The sequence below is a fragment of the Neovison vison genome, chromosome 9 (genome assembly GCF_020171115.1).
Source record: "Neovison vison isolate M4711 chromosome 9, ASM_NN_V1, whole genome shotgun sequence".
NCBI lineage: Eukaryota > Metazoa > Chordata > Mammalia > Carnivora > Mustelidae > Neogale > Neogale vison.
In genome coordinates, this window is record NC_058099.1 from 33,082,171 (window position 1) to 33,104,493 (window position 22,323).

The 22,323-nt window shown below is 47.6% G+C and overlaps 1 protein-coding gene across 1 annotated transcript in view; it reads right to left on the reverse strand.

Annotated features, from left to right (window-relative positions):
* TMOD1 (tropomodulin 1) overlaps nucleotides 1–22,323 on the reverse strand; it is an 84,446-nt gene that overhangs the window by 1,858 nt on the left and 60,265 nt on the right. The window contains exons 8-9 of the mRNA XM_044265294.1: nucleotides 18,944–19,087; nucleotides 6,308–6,452 (exon numbers count right to left, since the gene is read on the reverse strand). Coding sequence (XP_044121229.1) covers nucleotides 6,308–6,452; nucleotides 18,944–19,087 — 289 coding nt within the window. The remainder of the gene's footprint in view (nucleotides 1–6,307; nucleotides 6,453–18,943; nucleotides 19,088–22,323) is intronic.

Genomic DNA, 22,323 nt, shown 5'->3' on the forward strand with positions numbered 1-22,323 from the left:
CCACTGTGTTTGGTTTTAGACCAGAGGCCCTGCAGTTGAAGATCTTTCCTCCCAGAGGCTCAGATAAGGGCCAAAGTTCAGTTGATGGTAATGAGAGTAGGGTTTTAACCTGCTGGAATCATTTCCCACAGCTCCTTCGGAGTTCCTGGCCTGCCTCCTGTCTTATAAAAAAAAAAAAAGTTTTCACCCTTGAAGATTACCCTGCAGTATCTGTGTCCCCTTAGTGTTAACCTTGACATTTTCCCAGAGGCAAGACAAGAGAAGCTCAAGTACTGTTCACTTAACCAAGTTGTGAAATGCCATAAAGAGGAAAGCACAAGCCAGAAGGTTGCAGGCTGGAGTCGTTACATGTTGGTGACGGAGAGGAGGAAGGGGGGCCCTGTGCTGTCACATGGGAGAGTGTTTTGAAAGAATTTCAGTGTCTGTAGATGGCAGACCAAGGAGCCCGCTAGATCCGCCCCAAGAGAAAGGTCAAAAAGTCCGGAGAACCGGTAGGTGGCAGCCAAGGAAAGAAGTCTGTCTGTACTTAGATGTCTTCCATTTCCTGAGCTGAGCCAGTAGACCTGTGGCCACCAGACTGCCGCACGCTGCACCAAGAACCTGGTCAGCTTGTGCAGGACATGGAGAATAACAGAGCAGAAGTTCCTGGGAAGGGGTGGTATGGGGTTGTGGCTGGGAGCCGGAGCACACAGCTCACCCAGACTGGGGCTAGAGTTCAGCCTGTCCCTGAGCTCCGACCCACCCCCCCACCCCTGTAGAGAATAATGAATGCAAATCGGTGGGCTGTCTTCCCGGAGAGAAGACACTGCATCCAGCCCAGCCCCCGGACACCATCAGAATGTCCAGCAGCTTGGGAGAAAAGGTCAGGAAACAAAAACCAGAACCCGAAGAGCAGAGAAGTTTTGTCCAAAGTGACCAGAGAGTTTACATGAACCAGACATGTGAGTATCGGCACATTAGCTGTGCAAGCATGACCCGCAGGGCGGTCCTCATTACACCTCTTCTACACCCAGAACCTCACCAGAGCCCGCCACCAATTCTGGTCAGCATTGTTATCTTCCCCACATTACGGAGCAGGAAAGTACAGCAGAGAGGTTACATTTCATGCCCGAAGCAGTAAAGCTGGTTCTAGACAGACCCAGGGTGTGTAGCTCATCTGGAGCCTCAGCCTAGCACCTCCCTCAGGACAATCTGGGACTGTCTACGTAGGCCTACACAGCTGATTCTTACAAGAGCATCTGCAGATTTCCCCTGGAGAACAAAAGGGAGCGAGAACCCCTAAGAGCTAGCGGCAGAATCAGGATGGGAACCCGAGTCCCCAGCCCATGGTTCAGGATACAGACAGGGATCCCAGGTTTCTTTTCCCCACCACGTGCCCTCACTGTGTACCCTGGGCAGGAGCCCCACAGCTCCCCTAGCCCTGGCTCTCATGGGGACTGGGTGGGGGAAAAGGGCAAGGCAGCCACCTGCTTAGGTGTTACTCTTTTCCATTTTAATGATGAAGGAAATTGAGGCCAAGAGAGGGAAGTAAGTTGGCCCAAGTCTCGGGGAATAAGTGACAGAAGCAGAAGCCCAAGTCTCCCAACATCTTCCTTCAATTCAATCTGCTTTTTACTTCCATTAGAGCAAAATCCTTATCACGGCAATGGCCAGACCTGTTCGCTGGGACAGAAGGAATCTTTGGGCGTCTGGACCAACCTCTATCTACTGCTCAAGCTCGAACCCCTCTATCATGTCTTTGGGAAGCATTTTAAATTCACATGTTCAATAATATTCACCGAGTGCCATTATGTGCCAGGCACAAGGATCAGAAGTAACAATCTAGCTTAACAGGGCACCAAGCTATACCAACAGTGAGTGTGAGAGCATACTATATGTTCCCCAGTAGCTCTCTATCAAGTACGAGGCATAATGAAGGAAGTGGTCGGAAGGACGGCAGGGAACGTGTGCACTGAGTCTGGAAGGATAAAGGGGCAGACTGAGAAGGGAAGGGGAGGGTTAGGAGTAGGGACCCTCTACAGGGATACTTTGGCCTGGGTCACTGGGAGGCGCTCAAGCTCCCGGGACTGGCTGAGGCTAATATGGGGTGAGAGGATGGCTCGTCGGGGGACAGAGAAGTCCCAGCACGTCCTCACCACGAAGGGAGACGGGGGCACAGGCTCTGAGGTCCGACTGCAGCTCAAACCCCACTTGCACCCACGGACTGCAGGTAGCCTTACCTACTTCTCCAGTCCTCCATTTCCTTCCTGCAGAGTGGGGGGTAGTAATGGGACCTCACTCAGCCAGTTGTTGGGGGCCTCACGTGGTTAAGTAAGACAGGAAGTGTTCACGGCAGCACCTGGCACTCAGGAAGCGTGGTGGACATATCAGCTCTGACTACTGAGGGACGTGTTGAGGACTGTCCCCTGAGGGAAGAGGGAGCCCAGCAAGGGTACTAAGCAAAGGGACAGACAAACTCTGGGATGGGCGCTCTGTGAGAGTTGCTGGCCACTCACAGAAGTTGCAGGACAGGAGGCGAATGTGCTGAGGGCTTGGCACGAGGCAGGGCAAGGGGGCTGGCCCAGAGAGGGCTGACTGGCTGCGGTGGGAGCAGCATGTAGACAGAGGCCCAGATTTCGGGCTTGGAGGCCTGTGAGGAAAGTAATACCCTTTGTATGAGTACTTCTGGGGGATGATGATGAAATTGATTTGGGGTACATGGTGTCTGGGGTGCATTTTAGAAAAGCCTTCCTTGAGAATACAGTAGAAGAGAGACTTCCCCAGGAACGGGTGTTTCCTGCTTTGAAACAGGTTAGCCCTCGTCCCACTCCACCTCCACACTACAACGGTCTTAAGTTGGAGCTGGCAATTCTGAGTTCATTAAGTGGAGAGAGCTTTGGAGGCCAATTTACAGGACCCGAGAGCCATGCTTAGCTCTCAGCTATAAATAGTGTAGAGGTAGGAGTCATCTGAGGTATCGCTATACGAAAACATAGATGGGGACCCGCGGTTCCTCCCTGACATCGCCATGCAGTTGGCCGCTCAGTGCAAAGGATGGGAAAGACTGAAGACACACCAGCTGGAATGGGTCCCGGCAGGCTGCACGTAAGCAGAGGCACAGGCTGACCTCTGGCCTTGGGGATCGAGCAGCCCCCAAGGAAGAGCCCACCACCCTGCAGGTAGGCAAAACCCACCACCGAGGCTGTCTGTGAGCCAGGAGCCAGCAGGGTGCAGGCTGGAGTGAGAAGGAAGCTGGAGAGGCTGGGCCCCACCTGCCTTCCCTGCTGCAGCAGCGAACACTGCTAACCACCGCAGAGGCTAGGTACGACCCACGGGAGGCGCTTGGGATACAAACATGCAGCTGGAGAGCAGGATGAAAATGTCGTGTTGGAAAGAAAGGACTTTTTTGCAGGAGAAAGCTGGTGCACTATCTGAATCAGAAGCATTTCTTTAACAAAATTTAGCAGATGGGCACAAATTGGCCTTTAAAGCTAGAAATCCTATTTCACCCACCAGCACTCAATATTATGTGTAATCATGTAAGCGATTCTGCTCCAATGCCTTTGGTGGGAAACCCCAAGGGAACAGCTGCACAGTCCCCTGGGCTAACCCTGAGGCCCATTTTGATCACCTGGCAGTCCTGTCCGGGAAGCTGTCAGTCTTACCTCCTACCTGCTCTCATCACCAAACTCCTGGTCCTGCCTTTGCTCTTGCTGTTCCTTCTGCTTGGCATGCCCTTCCCTCCCTTCTCTGTGAGTTCCTATTTTTCCTTCTAGGTCTAACTCCCTATAACAGTCCTTCCACTCCTTTTGAATTTTTCTGTCTCTCCTAGCTGAAATACTAGGTCCTCCCACCTTGCCTTTGCCTGTGCTAGTACCGCCACCGAGAACACCTGACACCCCCCTACCCCCCGACAATCTCTCTCTTCCCTGCAAGGCTGGTCAAAGCCCCCCCCCCGCCCATTGGCCCACCCCCAATGAGGATGCTTTGTTTAACCAGCCTCTGTCCTCTCAAGTCACTTCCTCACACTGGGCACACTTTGCAGGCATTCTTGAATTTTCAGGCACACCTTGAGTCTTTTCTCTCCTAAAAGGCCATAAAGGTTCTGGAGTCAAAGAACCAGCCTTTCTGCTGCCCTTTACATCCCCTGGCACAGTCCTGGGCACACCAGAGTTGCCCCCAAAATGCTGCTGTAACTAACAATGGGTGGGACTTGGCTGAGCCGCTCCCTTAGAAAGGGAGTCCACCCCCACAGGCTTCAGTTTCCCTGAAAGGGAACCGAGAGTGCGGGAGTCTGAAGAGCCCTTCCAGCTCTGGCAGTCTAGGACCCCACCGTTGTAACTTCACAAGCTGCTGGGGATAGGAGTCGGGCCTGGGTTTTGGAGGCACAAACCCTCAGGACTGGAAGAGTCCTCAAGGGCCAGGTTATCCAGGCCACAGCTAATTCTGGTGCCCCTCCCCCACCACAGCACCCCTACCCCCTGGTCATCTGGAACCTCTGTCCCTAGAAAAGGCCTCCAGACCATTTTGCCACTGGAAGACAAAAGCTGCTGGAAAAAGCCACTGGAAGACAAAAGTTGGCCCTGGGACAGGGAGCCAGGGGCACAGTTGAAGCTTCATCTAATCTGGGAGGGGAAAATTCGAGGCTATGGGTATCAGAACATAGGGCTGGCTCTGAAGCTGGATCCCAGCCAAGCCCAGAGCGTTCGGACTGCTGGCCTTCCTCCACAGCTCAGTGCAGCCCTCACCTCTGTGATGCCATAATAATGATTCATAATTATTTGTGCTTATTTCAAATAAGGGCACGTCAGATAAACCTGGATACTAGGTGCGTATTTCTTTGTTTTATGGACTTTTCTAGACCTGCAGCTCTAGAAAAAAGTGACACCTAGAGTGGGCAATGAATGAATAACTTCTGGACTATGATATCCTCCAGAGTAGGAACCCATATTGCCTTACAGAACTTTGACAAATGCTTGTTAAATTGAGTAACTCAATTTAAAGTGTGTGTGAGTGAGCACGCACGCGCGCATGTGCAGCTCTGTGGTTATCAGTGCAGAGGTTCTGTGAGTACCTGCCTTGTGCACCTACACACCCCCCTCCATTCTTCTAGGCCTTCCAGGTAATAGCTTAGCCTCAGACTCATCACTAGAAAGTGACGTACCTGAACTTTGAGACATGCTTCAGTATTAAACCCTTTGCATTTTACTGAGTGATAGAAACAGAAAACATAAACCCCACGTGTAGAACAGGCTTGAATTTGATGAAAAGTTCACTGAAGACACTGTCCTTTAGAAAACATAGTCATTTCATAATTCAATCCCAGAAAGAAACTCTCTTTCCTTTCTTTTCTTTTTTCCCTTTCTTTCTGAGCTTGTTATGCTTCCTTCTCTTCTGTAATAAGAGTATTGTAACTTGGTTCGTCTTCTTGCCTTGGTTGAGAAAACTCACAGCTGAATACGATGATCAATTATGTTAATGTATTAGGTCAACTCCTTTTCTCGTTTTTTTACCTCCTATTTCCCTACAGTCTCAGAAGGCAAAGTCGTTTTTGGACACTGTATCAGATCCTTTTAGCAGCCAGCAGGAATACAAGTCATAAACGCTCGGAGAGCTTGAAAACAACAGGCACCTGGAAGTAAGTCAATGATCAACTGCACTTCTCATCCAGAGGACTCGAATACCTGTTTGGCCCACGCTCATCAAAAACGATGGTGACATTTTCTTTCCTTTTCTTTTCAGAAAAAAATATAAGCTATGCTTTTAACTGAGATGAAATTAATGGAACTGGCTTAACTTTCTAGGAAGTCAACATTTTCAGCTTTTACCTTGAAAGCCCTGTGAGGTTGCTGGGCCTGGGTTTTGGGTAGGTGTGCTGGTCCCGTGGCTTTGGCGGCTGGGACTAGAGCCAGACACGATGCTCTGGTGGTCAGGGAGAGGGAAGACTCTGAGCTCGGGAAGGGTATTCAGAGAGGGAAAGCCTCCCAGTGAGCCTATGCTATGCCACATTTCCTTTCAGGCAGCGAAAGAAAGAAGGTGCGGATGGCGCAATGGGGCTCCAGTGCGTGCTGAGCTTGCGGGAAGGAACGAGCTCAGCCTCAGCTCCCACCGGACGCTGAAGCAGCGCGCACAGGCCAGGGGAGGCGGGAGGCCAGGTACCAACAGAAACCAAGGAATTGTGACCAACATCAGAGTCAGGAGTGGGACTCAAGAAGAGGAGAAGTATCAGTGGAATATTCCCTGCCATACCGCCCCGCACCCCGCACCCCGCCCCGCAGGATGGGTGGGAAAACGACAGCAGGTGGGCAGGTAGCCCAGGATTACTCACCCAGGTCGTTGTTGTTCATCATGGCGTTGGAGGCCCGCAGCCGGGGCCCCTGCTGGGTAAAGTGGTAGCCGAACTTGAGAAGCGTTGCGTTCTTTTCCAACATGCTCACAATCTCCATTTCCACTTTGTTGCCCAGAGGCTGGCTCTTTGATGAAGGAAAGAACAGCAGTCACCACTCACCCGTTTATGCAGGAGCTCCTCTCTAGACGCAGAACCCTGGCGTGGTGGGCGGGGATTTTAGCCACTCCCCCCTCCCCCCATCAAGACCTGGGAATTGGAAGTTTGGAGAAGGCGAATGAGCTGGGATTCGAACCCAGGCCCTGCTAGATGCCAAGAACAGACCTTTCCTAGAAAACTCGAGCAGGAGGACTCTTCAAATGAACAAGTCTCAAAAAAATGAACAATTCTACTCCCTAGGCTCTATTCCATACTAATTAAATCAGAATCTCTGGGAATAAGACTCAGGTGTTTGTGGTTTTTCCAACTCCCAGGTGATGTCGATATACAACCAGGTTTGGTAACCAGCCACTTGATGAATCCCTTCATTTTCCAAGTGAGGAAGTCGAGGCCCAGAAAGGGAAAAAGATTTGCCTAAGGTCACACAGTAAGTTGGGAATGCCCAGAGTTTGTTTTCTAAAGCCTCTCTCCCTCTGATTATGTTAGTTCCCTACCCCAAGATCTCTAGTGACAAAGACTGAAAGAAAACAAAAGAAAACGAGAACCTATAATATAGTGTTGGGAAGGATACAATGAGGAGGTTCATCAGTCTTATTTAAAATCCTGGGGGAAAGGAAGGCAACTTCATCTAGAGAGGGTTCTCAAATAAATGATAGCTGAACTTTAAATGAGAACATGAAAGCTGTCAGATAGTGATGCAAATCTTTGGTCACAGGCCCTGAATGACGACCACAAAACTATAAATATAGAGAAAAAAAGCCCAGTAATAAAACAGGTCATATTTAAGTCAAGTTACATGTATCTTCCATACACATATATACGCCTAATGTCTAGAAAAAGCCAGCAAGTGTCCTAGTGGTGGTGGGATTGAGGAGAGTTTTTGTTTTCTTCTTTGTAACTTATGGTTTGAATTTCCTGTTACCACATATAATAAGATAATACAAAATAAACATAAGCTTAAAGATATTTGAAGAGACATGGAGAACAAGCTAACATCACACCAAGGCTTAAAGATGTTCCTCCTAAGGGCGGGAACAAGACAAGAATGTTCACTTTCACCAAGACTGTCCTGGGGTCCCAGCCAGGACAAGGAGGTCCCCTTTGTCCATCTCACCCACCCTTCCCCCATCACCTCTGGCGACCACCAGTCTGTTTCCTGTGTCTATGAACTTGGTTCTTTTCTCTTTTTGTTTAAGTTCCACATACAAGTGAGATCACAAGTATTTCCTTCTTTTTTATGACTGAGTAGTATTCCTGTGTGTGTGTGTGTGTGTGTGTGTGTGTACAGATACATATACACCACATCTTCTTTATCCATTCATCCATTGGTTGTTTCCATGTCTTGGCTATTGTAAAAAAATGCTGCAATGAACATGGATGTGCAAATATCTTTTCGAAATAGTGTTTTTGTTTTCTTCGGGTAAATATCCAGAAGTGGGATTGCTAGATCATATGGTAGCTATATTTCTTATTTTTTTTGAGGAACCTCTCTACTGTTTGCCATGGTGGCTGCACCAATTCACATTCCCACCAGTAGTGCACAGGGATGTCTTTTCCTCCACATTCTCACCAACACTGTCATTTCTTGTTCTTTTCATTTTAGCCATTGTGACAGGTATGAGGTGATGTCTCATTGTGGTTTCAATTTGCGTTTCCCTGATAATTGGTGGTACTGAACATCCTTTCATGTACCTGTTGGCCATCTGGACGTCTTCTTTGGAAAAATGTCTATTCAGATCCTCGGCCCATTGTTTAATGGAATTTTTAAATTTTAAAATTTAAATCATGAAATAAATAAAATTTGAAACCCAGGTCCTTAGTCTCACTGACCACATTTCAATTGTGCAGTTAGGTCAGTGCAGATGTAGAAACTTTCCATCATCATGTTACATGGGGCTTCCCTAGCCTGTGAGCCCTTGGATAGTACATAGTACCCAATACCTCCAGGTCAAGGTCAAGGAACTGAATGGAGGAAGGAGGAACACAGTTGATGCACAACAACACAGGAGGGCTGAGAAGATAGATTACCTCACCATCCAAAGGGACAAGCAGGGACCTTAGTTGAGGCGCTTATGGAGAACTCCTTCAAGGTCTTATGAGTACACCAGAGCCTGTCTGGGTTCAAATGGGGCTGGGAACACCGAGCTGGGCAGGTAGAATGACATTGGTAAAGTTCCATTGCCCATTTGTCACGCCTCCTGAAAGAGCTGGGAAAAGTTCAGGCCTGTCCTCTGAGGACTCAGCACAGCCCTCGGCTCTGGCCCACTTGGCCTGGCAGATAGTATAGCGACCATATAAGGGCCCAAGAAGGAACTGGAAGGTTCCCCACCCACCCCACTTAGTAGGAAGCCTGGCCTCTCCTTGAGGCTGTTCTCCGGGAAAGCCCTGCTAGAACTCAGAAGGGGCTCATCTCAGAAGGCACAGTGTCCCCTGAGTGGAGGAGCTGCCAGCGTCTGTGAGGGATGCTTCTGCAAAGCTGACACTCCGTGCCACTCAGTGAAGAGCACAGAGCAGCCCCATGCAAACTTCCCCCACTGACCCTCCCTACATCCCTGGAGAGGCAGCGCAGGCAGCAACTGACCCTCCATCATCCTAGAGATGAGTAAACGGAACCCATGTATAGAGGGAAGCTGGAACGTGCTCCCTCCACTTAATGCCAGAGCCAGGGCTTGACCTTGACCTGACACTGGAAAGACTTCAGAGGATCCTCTAGGCCCATGTTCTCACACAGGCGTCCAGTATGCCTGGGATATGTGCAGATGTGTCTGGGTATATTGGAGAAATTGGAGAAAATACAGGATTCTACTAGATAATCATGGCCAGTCTTCCCAGTGTTAATCTTTGACCAAAACCATTATTTTTACATTAAAGAGTAAAATAAGAAATGTGCACACATCTTAAGAAGTATCACACTTGCTTTGTTCTCAGGCTATCCCTCTTCAGGGCCTCAATCCTTCCACAGATGAGAGAAGAGGCCATAGGGACACTGCCAGAATCAAAATTCTGATCTGTTATTTTGAGATTTAGTGATCATTGTGTACCAAGTGAAGCCATAGAAGCACTTATCATAAGTGAACTCACTTTCTCCTCCCTATAAACCGGTGGAATATGTACTATTATAATTTTCATCTTCTAGCCGAGGTCCATGAAGAACAGATTAAAAAATTTCCTCCAAATCACAGAGCTAGTTGGTTACAGAACCAGGATCTGAACACAGGAGCTCCATTTAAGAGTTTGCTAGTTCTTGCCTAACTTGGGTGTCTTTGAGAGAGCTCTGAAGGCTGGGGTAGGGTTGATAAGAGGGGCTACAGGCAGATGGAGTTTGGCTCAGCATGCAGGATTGTGATCTCACTGTCCATAGTGTCTGTGTGTGGAAGGAACTGCCTGGGAAGGCCGTAGCTTCCTGTCCCTGGAAGTGTGTGGACAGAGGTTTGATAGTGTCTTGTGAGAGCCTCTTACATGTCATTATGAATGGAGAAGGTTTAGGCTCTGTGACATTTCAGGTCTCTGGGACCCGCATTCTGTGAATCCATGAATGGCTTGCTTGGATGGGCGAGGGGCAGTTGGGGTAGTGGGTAGTGGGCGAGGGGCAGTTGGGAGCTCCTTTGGCAGAACCCCAGGGCAGGTCATGCCAGGACTGGCCCCAGCAGTCTGTGGCAGCTGAGCCAGGGAGAGGGGGCTGGAGAAGAACTCTGATCCCTCTCCCTTCAGATGTGCTTGAGAATGAAATCAATCACATGTGAAAAAAATATAACCTTATTTTTAAAATTCAAATGATACTAAAGCTGATTGAATAAAGTCAGAGAGCTTCCCTTCACATCCCTAATCCCAATCCTACCCACTTTTCATAGAGTAAGCACTAGGCCAGTGGGGTGTGTTTCCCTGGATTTTTTTCTATGAAGTAGATAGTAAAAATGCGCGGATTTTTTTTTCCTTTAAATGGATTCCTATCGTACACACAGTTCTGCAACTTGTCTTTTTCATTTAACATTTTCTGTAGACCTTTCTAAGTCGTGACACTGAGAACTACCTCATTTCTTTGAACAACTTCACGGGATACCCTGGTACAGATGGACAAGGAGCTGGCTTCTGTGTTCCTTGTTATAGGCAGTGTGGCCGTGGCTTTGCAGGGGAGGGAGCCCATGCTCTTCAGGCTGGTCATGGGGCGGTGGAATGCCTGGGTTGAAAGACAGGCATACTCTGAGTTAAAATTGCCAAGAGGCTACAAACACTGACACACCGTTCAGCAGTGATGACAGCTCTTGTTTCCCTGTGGCCAAGCATTAGCAGCTTGATGAGAAGATGACCAGATATGCTGGCTTATGAACAACCAACCAATGCTCTAGGGGGAATGAAGTGGGTGGCTCTGAAACCCCCATTCTGGGCAGAGGTGCCATGGGCCTCAGGAAGCTCACTTTGTGCATCTGATGGGATCAATCAGATCAATCAATCTGATGGCCTTTCCTTTGTGGTCCAGAAGACATGGGCAAAAGAAAAAAGAGTCTGGGAACTATCTAGTTGAAGTTCAGAGTTGCAAACTCAAGCTGATATTAAAATTCCCTCTGTATCGTAGCTGCCAAGTTCTGTCCTGCTTACACACCCCTGAGGATGGGGCCACGTCACCTGTGAGGCACCCTGCTCCATGTCTGGGTACCTCTGCTGGTTAATAAGGTCTTTCTGGCCAAACCAGAGCAAAGGAAAATAGCACAGCTGGTTCTTACTTTGATGATTTTAAAACATGTCGGTCAATTCTTTGATCCTCCTGCCTTCCAAACACCCCTCCCTTTGAGGGTGGTTGTCACTTCCAACAGAGAGACCATGGCTGAAGGGACTGTGTAACTCCTGGGGTTGGTTCATAAAAAGGCATGTATGGCTTTCTTCTTTCTCCGCCTTGAATCGCTCACTCCAGGAGAAGTTAGTTGTCATGTTGTGAGGCCACTCAAGCAGCCCGGGGAAGAGGTCCACACGGCAAGGAGCTGAGGCTTCCCGCCAACAGCCATGGAGGGAACCATCTTGGAAATGGTATCTCCAGCCCTGGTCAGGCCCATAGGCTGTACTTGACTGCAGTCCGGTCAGAGAGCTTGGGCGGGAACCACGTGGACAAACTGCTCGAGGATTCCTGACTCCCAGAAACTGTGAGCTCATACATGTTCATTGTTATTCTAAGCTGCTGAATTTGGGGAGGTAATCTGTTCCACAGCTATAGATAACTGATATGCTCCCAGACAACGATGAACCAAAAAACCAGACCTAAAACAGCACCATGGGATCCCATTTGCATGAAGTTTAAGAGCAGGTAAAACTCACCCATTGTGACAGAAATTGGGACATGATTGCACTTGGAGGGTATTGATTGGGAGGGGGCATATGGGATACTAGAAATATTCTATATCTTGACCTTGGTGTTGATTACCCAGGTGTGTTTGTGTGTGTGTGTATATATATATATATATATATATATATATAATATAATAATACATATGCCATATAAGTCCATATAAAATATATATAAAAGTCCGTTAAGCTAATTATGATGTATTTGTTACTATATGTAAGTTACACTTTGATAAGAAGGAGACATAAGTAGGAAAAGGAACAAGGAAGGAGAGAAAGGAGATAAAAAACTGTTTTCTGTACCAGCTAGACTCTGTCAGAAGTCAGTACTCCCCACCCCACCCTTCCAGCACTGACTGGTCTAACTAACAATAGAAATATTGCGGCACCTGGTGCTTCAGTCAACTAAGCATCGACTCTTGATTTCAACTCCTGGTCTCGGGGTTCTGGGATTGAGGCCTGCATCGGGCTCTGCCCTGGGTGTGAAGCCTGCTTAGGATTCTCTCTCCCTTTCGCTCTGCCCCTCCCCCATCCCTCTCTTAAAAAAAAGCCCAAACAACTACGACAACAATAAAACAATAGAAATATCACCTCCCTCTTCTTGATAGAAAAAACATGCCAGGTACTCATTAAAGGATCAACACATGAAAACCTCTAACAACCCTATTGCATGAGTATGTGCATCCTTCCCATTTTAGAGGTGAGGAGACTGAGGTGTGAGTACACGAAGTGGTCCCTCTACCCCATACACAGCAAGAATACCACAGAGCAGAGACTGAGCTTGGACTTGATCCTCATTTGACTTCAAGTGTCAGAGATGTGAAGACAGGTAATCCCTGGGTCAGGCTGTCTCCTGTCTGGAAATCTCCTGGCTTTTCAGAATAGAGTGCAGCCTCCACTGGGGAACGGTCATGGTGCGAGATGGTTGTTGTCACAAATTGTTATTCTGATTCATGCTGATCTGTGTCAGAAAACGATTTTCTTGACCTTATATTTTTTGCTCTTATTTCCACTGACTCTATCTCGTTTTTTGCCTGAGAAGTGAGGTCAGTGAAGGACCGTACTTGGCATTTTGAAGAAGGGACAGTGACGCATAGCTGTCCTCTCTTGCAGGCTGGATGTTTCCAGGCTGAATTACTTCAGTACCCACGGAGACAGACACAAAAATTATGCACAAGCCAAGAGTTGCAACTTAGAGGCTGAATGTATAAGGAACAAAGCAGAGAACATCATGGGTGGTGAAGTTTTGCCTGCTTGGTTTTCTTCCTTTTTCCAAAATGAAAAGTCACATTCAACCTCATTAAAAAAAAAACAAAACAACAACAAAAATTCAGCCATCTGCCTTGCGTATGTAATCTAAAATTAAGGGGGTGTCACCCCGTGTGAAAACCTTCCGGATCCTATTTTGTGGCTGTGTTTTCTTTCTAAACTTATTTGGACTAGGAAAATAATCCAATCTGGGTAAACAAGAATATCCAGTCCACTTCCTTGATCTTCTTTTCAAAATATGAAGCATATCCTCACTGTCCAGTGTTGGAAATGAAATGTGAGAGATCCAGCCAATATCCCTCAGACACGGCACATAACTTCATTTGGGGAGGGGTCATGTTTTTGGGCCTTGTCTGCTCCGAGGCAGGGAGTACCCCGTACCCCAAGATCCTGGGGAAGGGCCTGCTGGAGGTGGCTTTGTTGGGACTGACGAGGGCAGATCAAGAGGGACAGAAAATCACCATTTGGATTTGGTTAACTTGGGGTGGAGAGGGTGGGCAAGTACTCTGTACACAGTGCCTGCTCCTGGGGCTTGAGGGTCTCTCCTGTCCAGCCACAAATGCAGCCTGTCTGGAAGGCGGGCCACCTCAGTTCTGAACCAGCTCTGGCACTAACCTGATCTCTGACCTCAGCAAGTCCTGTCCCTTCTTTGGTCCTCAGTTTCCCTACCTGCAAAAGGAGGGTGGAACTAGACATTTTCTTTTTCTTTTTTTTTGTTATAATATAGTATTTCTTTTTTTTTTAATTTCTTTTCAGCATAACACTATTCATTGTTTTTGCACCACACCCAGTGCTCCATGCAATCCGTGCGCTCCCCAATACCCACCACCTGGTTCCCCGAACCTCCCACCCCCCCACCCCTTCAAAACCCTCAGGTTGTTTTTCAGGGTCCATAGTCTCTCATGGTTCACCTCCCCTTCCAATTTCCCTCAGCTCCCTTCTCCTCTCCATCTCCCCATGTCCTCCATGCTGTTTGTTATGCTCCACAAATAAATGAAACCATATGATAATTGACTCTCTCTGCTTGACTTATTTCACTCAGCATAACCTCTTCCAGTTCTGTCCATGTTGCTACAAAAGTTGGGTATTCATCCTTTCTGATAGACGCATAATATTCCATAGTGTATATGGACCACATCTTCCTTATCCATTCGTCTGTTGAAGGGCATCTTGGTTCTTTCCACAGTTTGGTGACCAAGTTCATCATCACTAGCCATCAGGGAGATTCAAATTAAAACCACATTGAGATATCACCTTATACCAGTTAGAATGGCCAAAATTAGCAAGACAGGAAACAACATGTGTTGGAGAGAATGTGGAGAAAGGATAACCCTCTTACACTGTTGGTGGGAATGCCAGTTGACGCAGCCACTTTGGAGAACAGTGTGGAGATTCCTTAAGAAATTAAAAATAGAGCTTCCATGTCCACAATAGCCAAACTATGGAAAGAACCTAGATGTCCATCAACAGATGAATGGATAAAGAAGATGTGGTATATATACACAATGGAATACTATGCAGCCATCGAAAGAAATGAAATCTTGCCATTTGCGACAACATGGATGGAACTAGAGCGTATCATGCTCAGCGAAATAAGTCAAGCGGAGAAAGATAACTATCATATGATCTCCCTGATATGAGGAAGTGGTGATGCAACATGGGGGCTTAAGTGGGTAGGAGAAGAATCAATGAAACAAGATGGGATAGGGAGGGAGACAAACCATAAATGACTCTTAATCTCACAAAACAAACTGAGGGTTGCTGCGGGGAGGGGGTTTGGGAGAAGGGGGGTGGGGTTATGGACATTGGGGAGGGTATGTGCTTTGGTGAGTGCTGTGAAGTGTGTAAACCTGGCGATTCACAGACCTGTACCCCTGGGGATAAAAATATATGTTTATAAAAAATAAAAAAAATTTAAAAAAATAGAGCTTCCCTATGACCCTGCAATTGCACTCCTGGGTATTTACCCCAAAAATATAGATGTAGTGAAAAGAAGGGCCATCTTTACCCCAATGTTCATAGCAGCAATGGCCACGGTTGCCAAACTGTGGAAAGAACCAGGATGCCCTTCAATAGACATTTTCTTGATGGCTTCGGCTCTGGGTCCTGGCCTCTCTGCCCCCTCCCACCCTCACTGCTGGCTCAGGGCCACTGGAGGCAGAGCACAACATTGCTTGGAGATAAAGAGAGATGACTGAGTAAACAAACAGCCCCAGGATCCCAGTTCCCGGATTTGGGTCCTCAGCCAGCCAGCCAGGCTCTTGTCACCGGGGCAGAACTCCCCAAGTCTCTTTCTCCTTTGTTTGGCCATATAAGGAAGAAGGACAGAGGCTCCCTAATGCAGGTTACAGTCCCAAGGGCTCAGGGGAAAGCTGTGGCCTCTGAGGAGCTCGGTGACTAACCAAAAATGAGGAACAAATCAAATACCACTCACCACCTCCTCTGTGGCACAGCCCTCAGAGACCAGAGTGGGGGCACCCGAGGAGAGATGCACTGTGAGAAGCCCTGGTGGCCTTCCCTAGACTCCAGGCCTATGGGAGCACTGCCCCACAGGTCGCTCTCATCTCCCTGGTCTCCCGGGCCCTGATGCCTGCCCTCAAGCCTCTCCTATCCAGCTGGCAACCATCTTTCCAGAACACACCCCGCAGCCTCTTTCATCCAAACTACCCATTCAGAGCCCTTTGGATTTTTAACTCCCTTTCTGGATTCTTCCAGGGGATGGGCTCCACGGCTTTCCCCTCTCCTTCTCTTTCATGTGGTTTGCTGCACTCGAGATGCTTCGGCCTCCATTTCACTCTTTGAGATACTATCCATCCTAGGAGTTTATCTCAGACTCTACCTCCTCCAAGAAGCCCTCGGAGATGCCTCCTCCTCCTGACTGAGAAGGCTTCCCCAAAGGCCCACCATCTGCAGCTTACTGAAGCACCTGGTTCAGGGATCATTTCTGTACTTGTCTGCCTTCTTGTCCAGCGTGGAATCGCTGGAGGGCAGAGCCAGAGCCTCATTCATATACAGAGCCTAGCACAGCCCTGGAGTTCAGCCAGCACTCATCAAACTCTCAGATGAACCAAAGATAAGGCTCCCAGGATGGTGGGGGGAGGGGGTGACCAGCGCCCTGGGCTCTCCCCCAGGGAAAGGGACTGCTGAAAAAGCCAAGTAAGACCCACACAAAACTACAGTAGGAGTCAAAAGACCCGAGAAGCACAGTTCATGGACTATGGAGTCACATCAACCTGGGTTTGAATCTTACCTCTGTCACTTACTCACTGTGTGACTATGGGCAGGTTACAGAACTTGCCTGGGCATTAGTGTCCTCATCTACAACACAGAGGAGGTTATCATGCCCACTCACAGAGAGTCCTGGAGAGCATTAAATGAGATAATGGATTCATGGTACCACCTCAGTAAATTAACTCTTAGAATACTGTGTCAACTCTCTAGGTCACCTTTGGAGTAATTATGAAATTTCACAACCTCATAGTTGACATCTGTCATTTACTTAGAAGTAGAAATTATTTTGATCCCATTTTGTAGGTGAGGAAACTGAAGCTCAGGAAAGTGAGCATGCGCACACTGGGTGTTCAGTGAGGGGGAGGGTGCCGGTCAGCAGTGGCTCTGACTCTGGTCTCAGCCAAGGTGGACAGCAGCAAGAGGGAAGGTAGGCAGCTCACTCTGTCAGCTGTCATCACAAGGACCCAAGGCCAGTGCTCTGGGTCACTTCTGGCCAACATTCTGCCCCAGGAGTCAGGTTTCAGCTGACGCTGGGTAGCCCCTGATTCCCTGCCCAGCCAGGCTTGGAGTCACACGAATAGCCAATCCCAGGCCTTGGTCCAGGGCTCTCCTAAGCCTGCTGCATGCCTTTGTTCCAGTGGCTCTGCCTCTCTTGCCTGCAATAAAGCAGGATCAGCAGTGGCAGAAAGAGAGGGAATGGGGAGGGGCTGGGAATGGGTAATGCGACAGCAGCCATTGGCATTCGAGAGATGCAGGAGTCCAGTGTAGCAAATTCACATGACAGGGCTGCTGCTCTTTATATGAATTAGAAAAAAGTACCTTCTCTGGCTGAACCAGGCCCCATACCAAGGCTTGGAGAGTAAGGTGTGGGTTGGATTTTGCCCCCTGCCTCCTGTGCAGTGAACAGCATACACAACCACCCAGGGCAGCCCTGCTTACCAAGCACCACTGATGGGCCAAGTTCTGAGCTGGGCACTGAAATAAAGAGATGGCTCAAATACAGCACCAGCTTCTGAGAAGCCCATGGGAAGCTGAAGTGCTAGGAGAACATGAGGGGGATCACTTAACTCTCTCTGGGGAGAGGGTTAGAGGCTCTAAGGTAAGCTAATGGGAGAAAGTAGCGATAGGCAGCCTCTCAAAAAAAAAAAAAGTTGATTTGTAGTGTTTGTCAATTTCCATAGTGTAAATGTTCCCACCAGGAGTGATTTCAAGTTACCAGTGTGCCATCACTGAGGTGGAGTGTGGAGAGATGCCCACAATCAGCTCTGGCAAGCAGGTTCTAGAACACCACTTGGGGAGAGGATTCAACTGAATCTAGAAGGTAGAGGAGGGGTTCTCCAGGCTGAGAAGGAGTAGGGGCAGGAGAGGACATTCTAGAAGGAGAGAACCAAGAGTGAAGACATGGAGGTGCACAAGTAGAGGGTTATCAAGGGGTTAGAGTTGGGAAGGGCTGACCAGTCTTTGGGAGCCTGGTAATGCTTTAGTTCTGGACTCGCACAGGGGCACGTGCCCACCATGATTCATTAAGCTGCCCACTGAAGTTTTGTGCACTTTTCCCTATGTGTGTGATATTTTACAATAAGGATCTCATTCAGGGATATATCGCTGTTTATACTTTTGTTATATTTCCTTCCAATCTTTTTTTTTTTTCCCATGCACGTATTTATACAACCATCGGGCAAACATTGTCAGGTAGGAAAACAAAAAGTTCCCTATCCAGAGCCCCTAAAGAAGAAAGCATTTTAACATCAAAAGCAATGTGGTGTCACGGAAAGAATGTGGTCTCTGGAGTCACAGAGACCTGGATTCGAATTCTACTTCCCAAAGTGCTAAGTGACTGGTGCTGAGAAAGTGGCTTGTCTTAGCCTGTCTGGCTGCTTCCTTCTGCAGACTGAGTCAGTTAATACCCACATCCTGCAGGGTGGTCGGGCAGGTCAGAGATGTGTGTAAGGTGCATCACACAGAACCCAACCCACCAGAGACCCTTAACACAGGCAACATGTGAGATATTGTAGACAGCATCATCTTAGACAGTCAGAGCTGGAAGAGCTTCCCTGATCATAAATGACTGAACCCCAGAAGCTACAGAGAAATGGTAACCCCATAAGGTGAAAGTCAAACTAGTATTTGCCCAGAGAATAAACGTGACGATAATGAGACTGACTCAGAAGCCCACTGAGTGGGGTGAGGGAAGTGTTTGAAGAAAACAGGGATAGTTAGCCTGGTGGGGAAGACTCTAGTGGTTTATAATATCTGTGTCCCAGATGAGTCCCACGTGCAGCAGAGAAGAGAATTAAGCCCAATAAACATGACTTGCAGGAAGCTGATTTCAACTGGATATGGGGAGGGATATTCTCACGAAGAACCAAGGGGTGATCTGGGAAAGGAGTGAGCTCCCATCACTAGGGGTATACAAGCAGAAGCTGGCAGAGCACTTAAAAGGCATGATGAAGAAGGAAGATGAGCATGGTGGCGGGTAGGGACCAATGTTCTTTGGGGTGCCTTGAAGCTGGGCCCTGGATCTGTGCCGTCCAGCAGCATCTAGCCATCCCTCAGTACAAGGGCAAGGGTAGAACCATGAGCGTCCTGGAGGGAAGGACACAAAGAGACTTTTGTGCATCTAACCTGGTTATCGATTTTCAGTTCCACTAGAGAAGTGTTGTATGGAAGAGCTTCCACCAGGCGCAGGATCCCAGCTCCAGAAATGAAGTTGGATTCCACGTTCAGCGTCTTCAATGTCTTATTGACCTTGAGCATCTCTGCAAGGGCCTTGAAGCATGGGAGAAAAACAAGGGTATCTGTGAGTCGCCACGAGCAAGGCTGGAGACCCTCTAGGGTAGAACCTAAAGTACCGAGAGGGCCTTACTGGGAGTAAGAGTTCCGCTCGAGCCAGGGACCAGGCAAGACAATCTCTACAACCCCCTTCACAAAGCACAACTCCCGGGTCTCTCCTCCCCTCCAGTGTGTCATGGCTCCCAAACCTCTAACTGGAGAGTTCTACATTCCTTAGCCTGCATCATCCTCGAACATCTGGTTCTCCTCCCTTGCCTGGCCTCAAGTCTCATTGCTCTCTTATGGCGGGGCTGATCTTCACTGCCTGTGCATGTCTGGTGCGCTCTCACTGCTTTGCCTTTGCTCATCCTGTCCCTGCTGCCTGGGATGCCCTTTCCTTTCCACTTTGTCCAAACCCTGCCCGTCCTTCAAGGTCATTCTCAATTCCTTTCTAGGAGCCTTTATACAGATGGCCCCAGCTAACTGAGGCCTGACCTCTTGCACTTTGTAGAATTTATCCATAACCTCCCTCATGGAACTTGTATTCCTCTGTTCAGAGTTGTTTTTATACTGGTATTGTCTCTGCCATCAGACTCTCTACTCTTGGTGGGATGAAAATGCATCTTATTCATCCCAGGGTGCCCATGTGCTCAGCACACAGCAGGTTCTCGGTCATAGTTCACTGAGTGACTAAAGGAGTCCCAACCTCCTTATGTATCCTCCACTTGTCACTTCTATTTCCCTGTTGAGGTTCTATGGAGTCATTGTTCTCTTCATCTGAGCAGCAGAGAGCACAGAAGGATGCCCGGGAAACCACCCCACTGGGCAAGTGACCAGGGCAAATGGGAGGAGAGGAGCTCAGGTGGCCCCCAGCACGTTTCAGAGGAATTCAGCCAATGGGGTGTAGATGACAATCAGAGCCTCTGAAGGAAATGAGGTAATTAGCAGTTGGTGGAAACGATGTGTCATGGAGGAAAGGGGACACCAGCAGCTGGTGGCCCAGGATGTGCCATCAGTGGGCCCTGGTTGTCTGAAATGATTCTCTGAGCCAGGAACGCCCTTCCCACGATCCCTGCTTGCTGAAACCCTATACAAGCTCAACTCCCAGAAAGCCTTCCTTGTTGAAATCATCCTTCCCTCCTCCCCCTGCTTCCATGTGCCCCCAGGATGGCATGCCGGCTTTCTCTCAGACCCTGAGGATGTTGGACACTCCTGAGGAGAGCGCCACAGGCTGTGTCCTTTCCACAGCATCGCTCTTGCTCCCCAGAGAAGACCTGTCCAGGTCTGATAATCAAAATATTTAATAACCGATAGGCAAGTGCCCCAGACCAATCCAAGTGGACCAGCTGGTGGCTGAGCAGGTCCCGGAGACCCTGTCATGCCAGGTGTCAGCTCTTTCCTGGATCATGGGAGAGGAATGGGGGTCCAGGGAGAGCAGCTGGTTCAGGGAGGAGGGGCGCTCACAGAACTTTTCACTTTTCTGTAGAATTTAAGAAACAAATGAACAAAGGGAAAAAAGAGACACACATGAAAATAGACTCTTAAATACAGAGAACTGGTGGTTGCCAGAGGGGAGGTGGGTGGGAGGATGGGTGAAATGGATAAGGGGGATCAAAAGTACACTTATCCAGAAGAGCACTGGGAAATGAAGAGAAATGCTGAATCGTTATATTGAACACCTGAAACTGTTATAGCATTAATTTTACTTCAATTAAAAATTAATTTTTTTAAAGAATTGATTGCTACTCAATAGACTTCAAAGCCCGAAAAGTTGTTAGAGATAAAGAAGGGCATTACAGAATGGCAAAGGGGTCAATTCTCCAAGAAGACCTAATAATCCTTAATGTATAGATGCCCAACAACAGAGAGTCAAGCTATAAGGGGCAAAAGCTGATAGAACTGCAAGGAGAAAGATGAATCACTGCTAGAGTTGGAGATTTAATAGCCCTCTGTCAGGGATGGAAAGATCTTCTGGAAAGATCCAGAAGGCTGAAAATCAGTAAGGATGTAATTGAAGTTGGGGCGCCTGTGTGGCTCAGTGGGTGAAGTCTCTGCCTTTGGCTCAGGTCATGATCCCAGGGTCCTGGGATGGAGCCCTGCATCGGGCTCTCTGCTCAGCAGGGAGCCTGCTTCCTCCTCTCTCTCTGCCTGTCTCTCTGCCTATGTGTGATCTCTGTCTTTCAAATAAGTAAATAAAATCTTAAAAAAAAAAAAAAAAGGATGTAACTGAACTCAACAATGCCATCAATCAACTGGATAGAAGTGACACTTAAATGCTATTTGATCCTACAACAGCAGAATACACGTTCTTCTCAAGTTCACACGGAACAGTCACAAGATTGATCACATTCTGGGCCATGGAACGACCTTAACAAATTTAAAAGAAACAAAATCATACAACATCTGCTCTCAGAGCTCTGTGGCCTTGAGCTAGAAATCAGTAACAGAAAGATAACTTTGAAAATCTACAAATATTGCTTGGTGATTAAACAACACATTTCTAAATAACATGTAGAGCAAAAAAGAAACCTTAAGAGAAATAAATGAAAACATACCTTATTAAAATTTGTGGGATGCAGTGGAAATAGAACTTAGAGGGAAATGTCCAGTATTGAATGCATAGATTTAAAAAAATCTAAATTCAATAATCCAAGTTTCCATTTTAGAAAACTTTTAGAAGAGCAAAATAATCCAAAGTAAGCAGAAGAAAATAAATAAGAATTAGAATAGAAATCAATGAAGCAGAAAACAGATGAATAGAGAAAAATCAGTGAAGTGAAAGGTTGATTCTTTGAAAAGATCAATAAAACTGATAAGCCTTAAGCCAGGCTAAGAAAAGAGAGAGAGAGAGACAAATTACTAATATCAGAAATGAAAGAGGCCCATTACTACAGATCCCATGGGAATTGAGAAGATAATAAAGGAAAATTGTGAACAACTCTTATGTCCACAGATTTGATAACCTCGATGAAATGGACAAATTCCTTGAAAGATACAATTTGTCAAAGCTCACATAAGAAGAAATAGATAATCTGAGTAGGCCTATACCTATTAAAGAAATAGAATCAATAATTAATAACCTTCCAAAACAGAAATCACCAGGCCCACACAGTGAATTCTACCAAATATTTAAGGAAGAAATGATACTAGTTCTCTACAATCTCTTTCAGAGAATGGAAGCAGAGGGAATACTTCCTAACTCATTCTATAAGGTCACTGTTATCCTAATACCA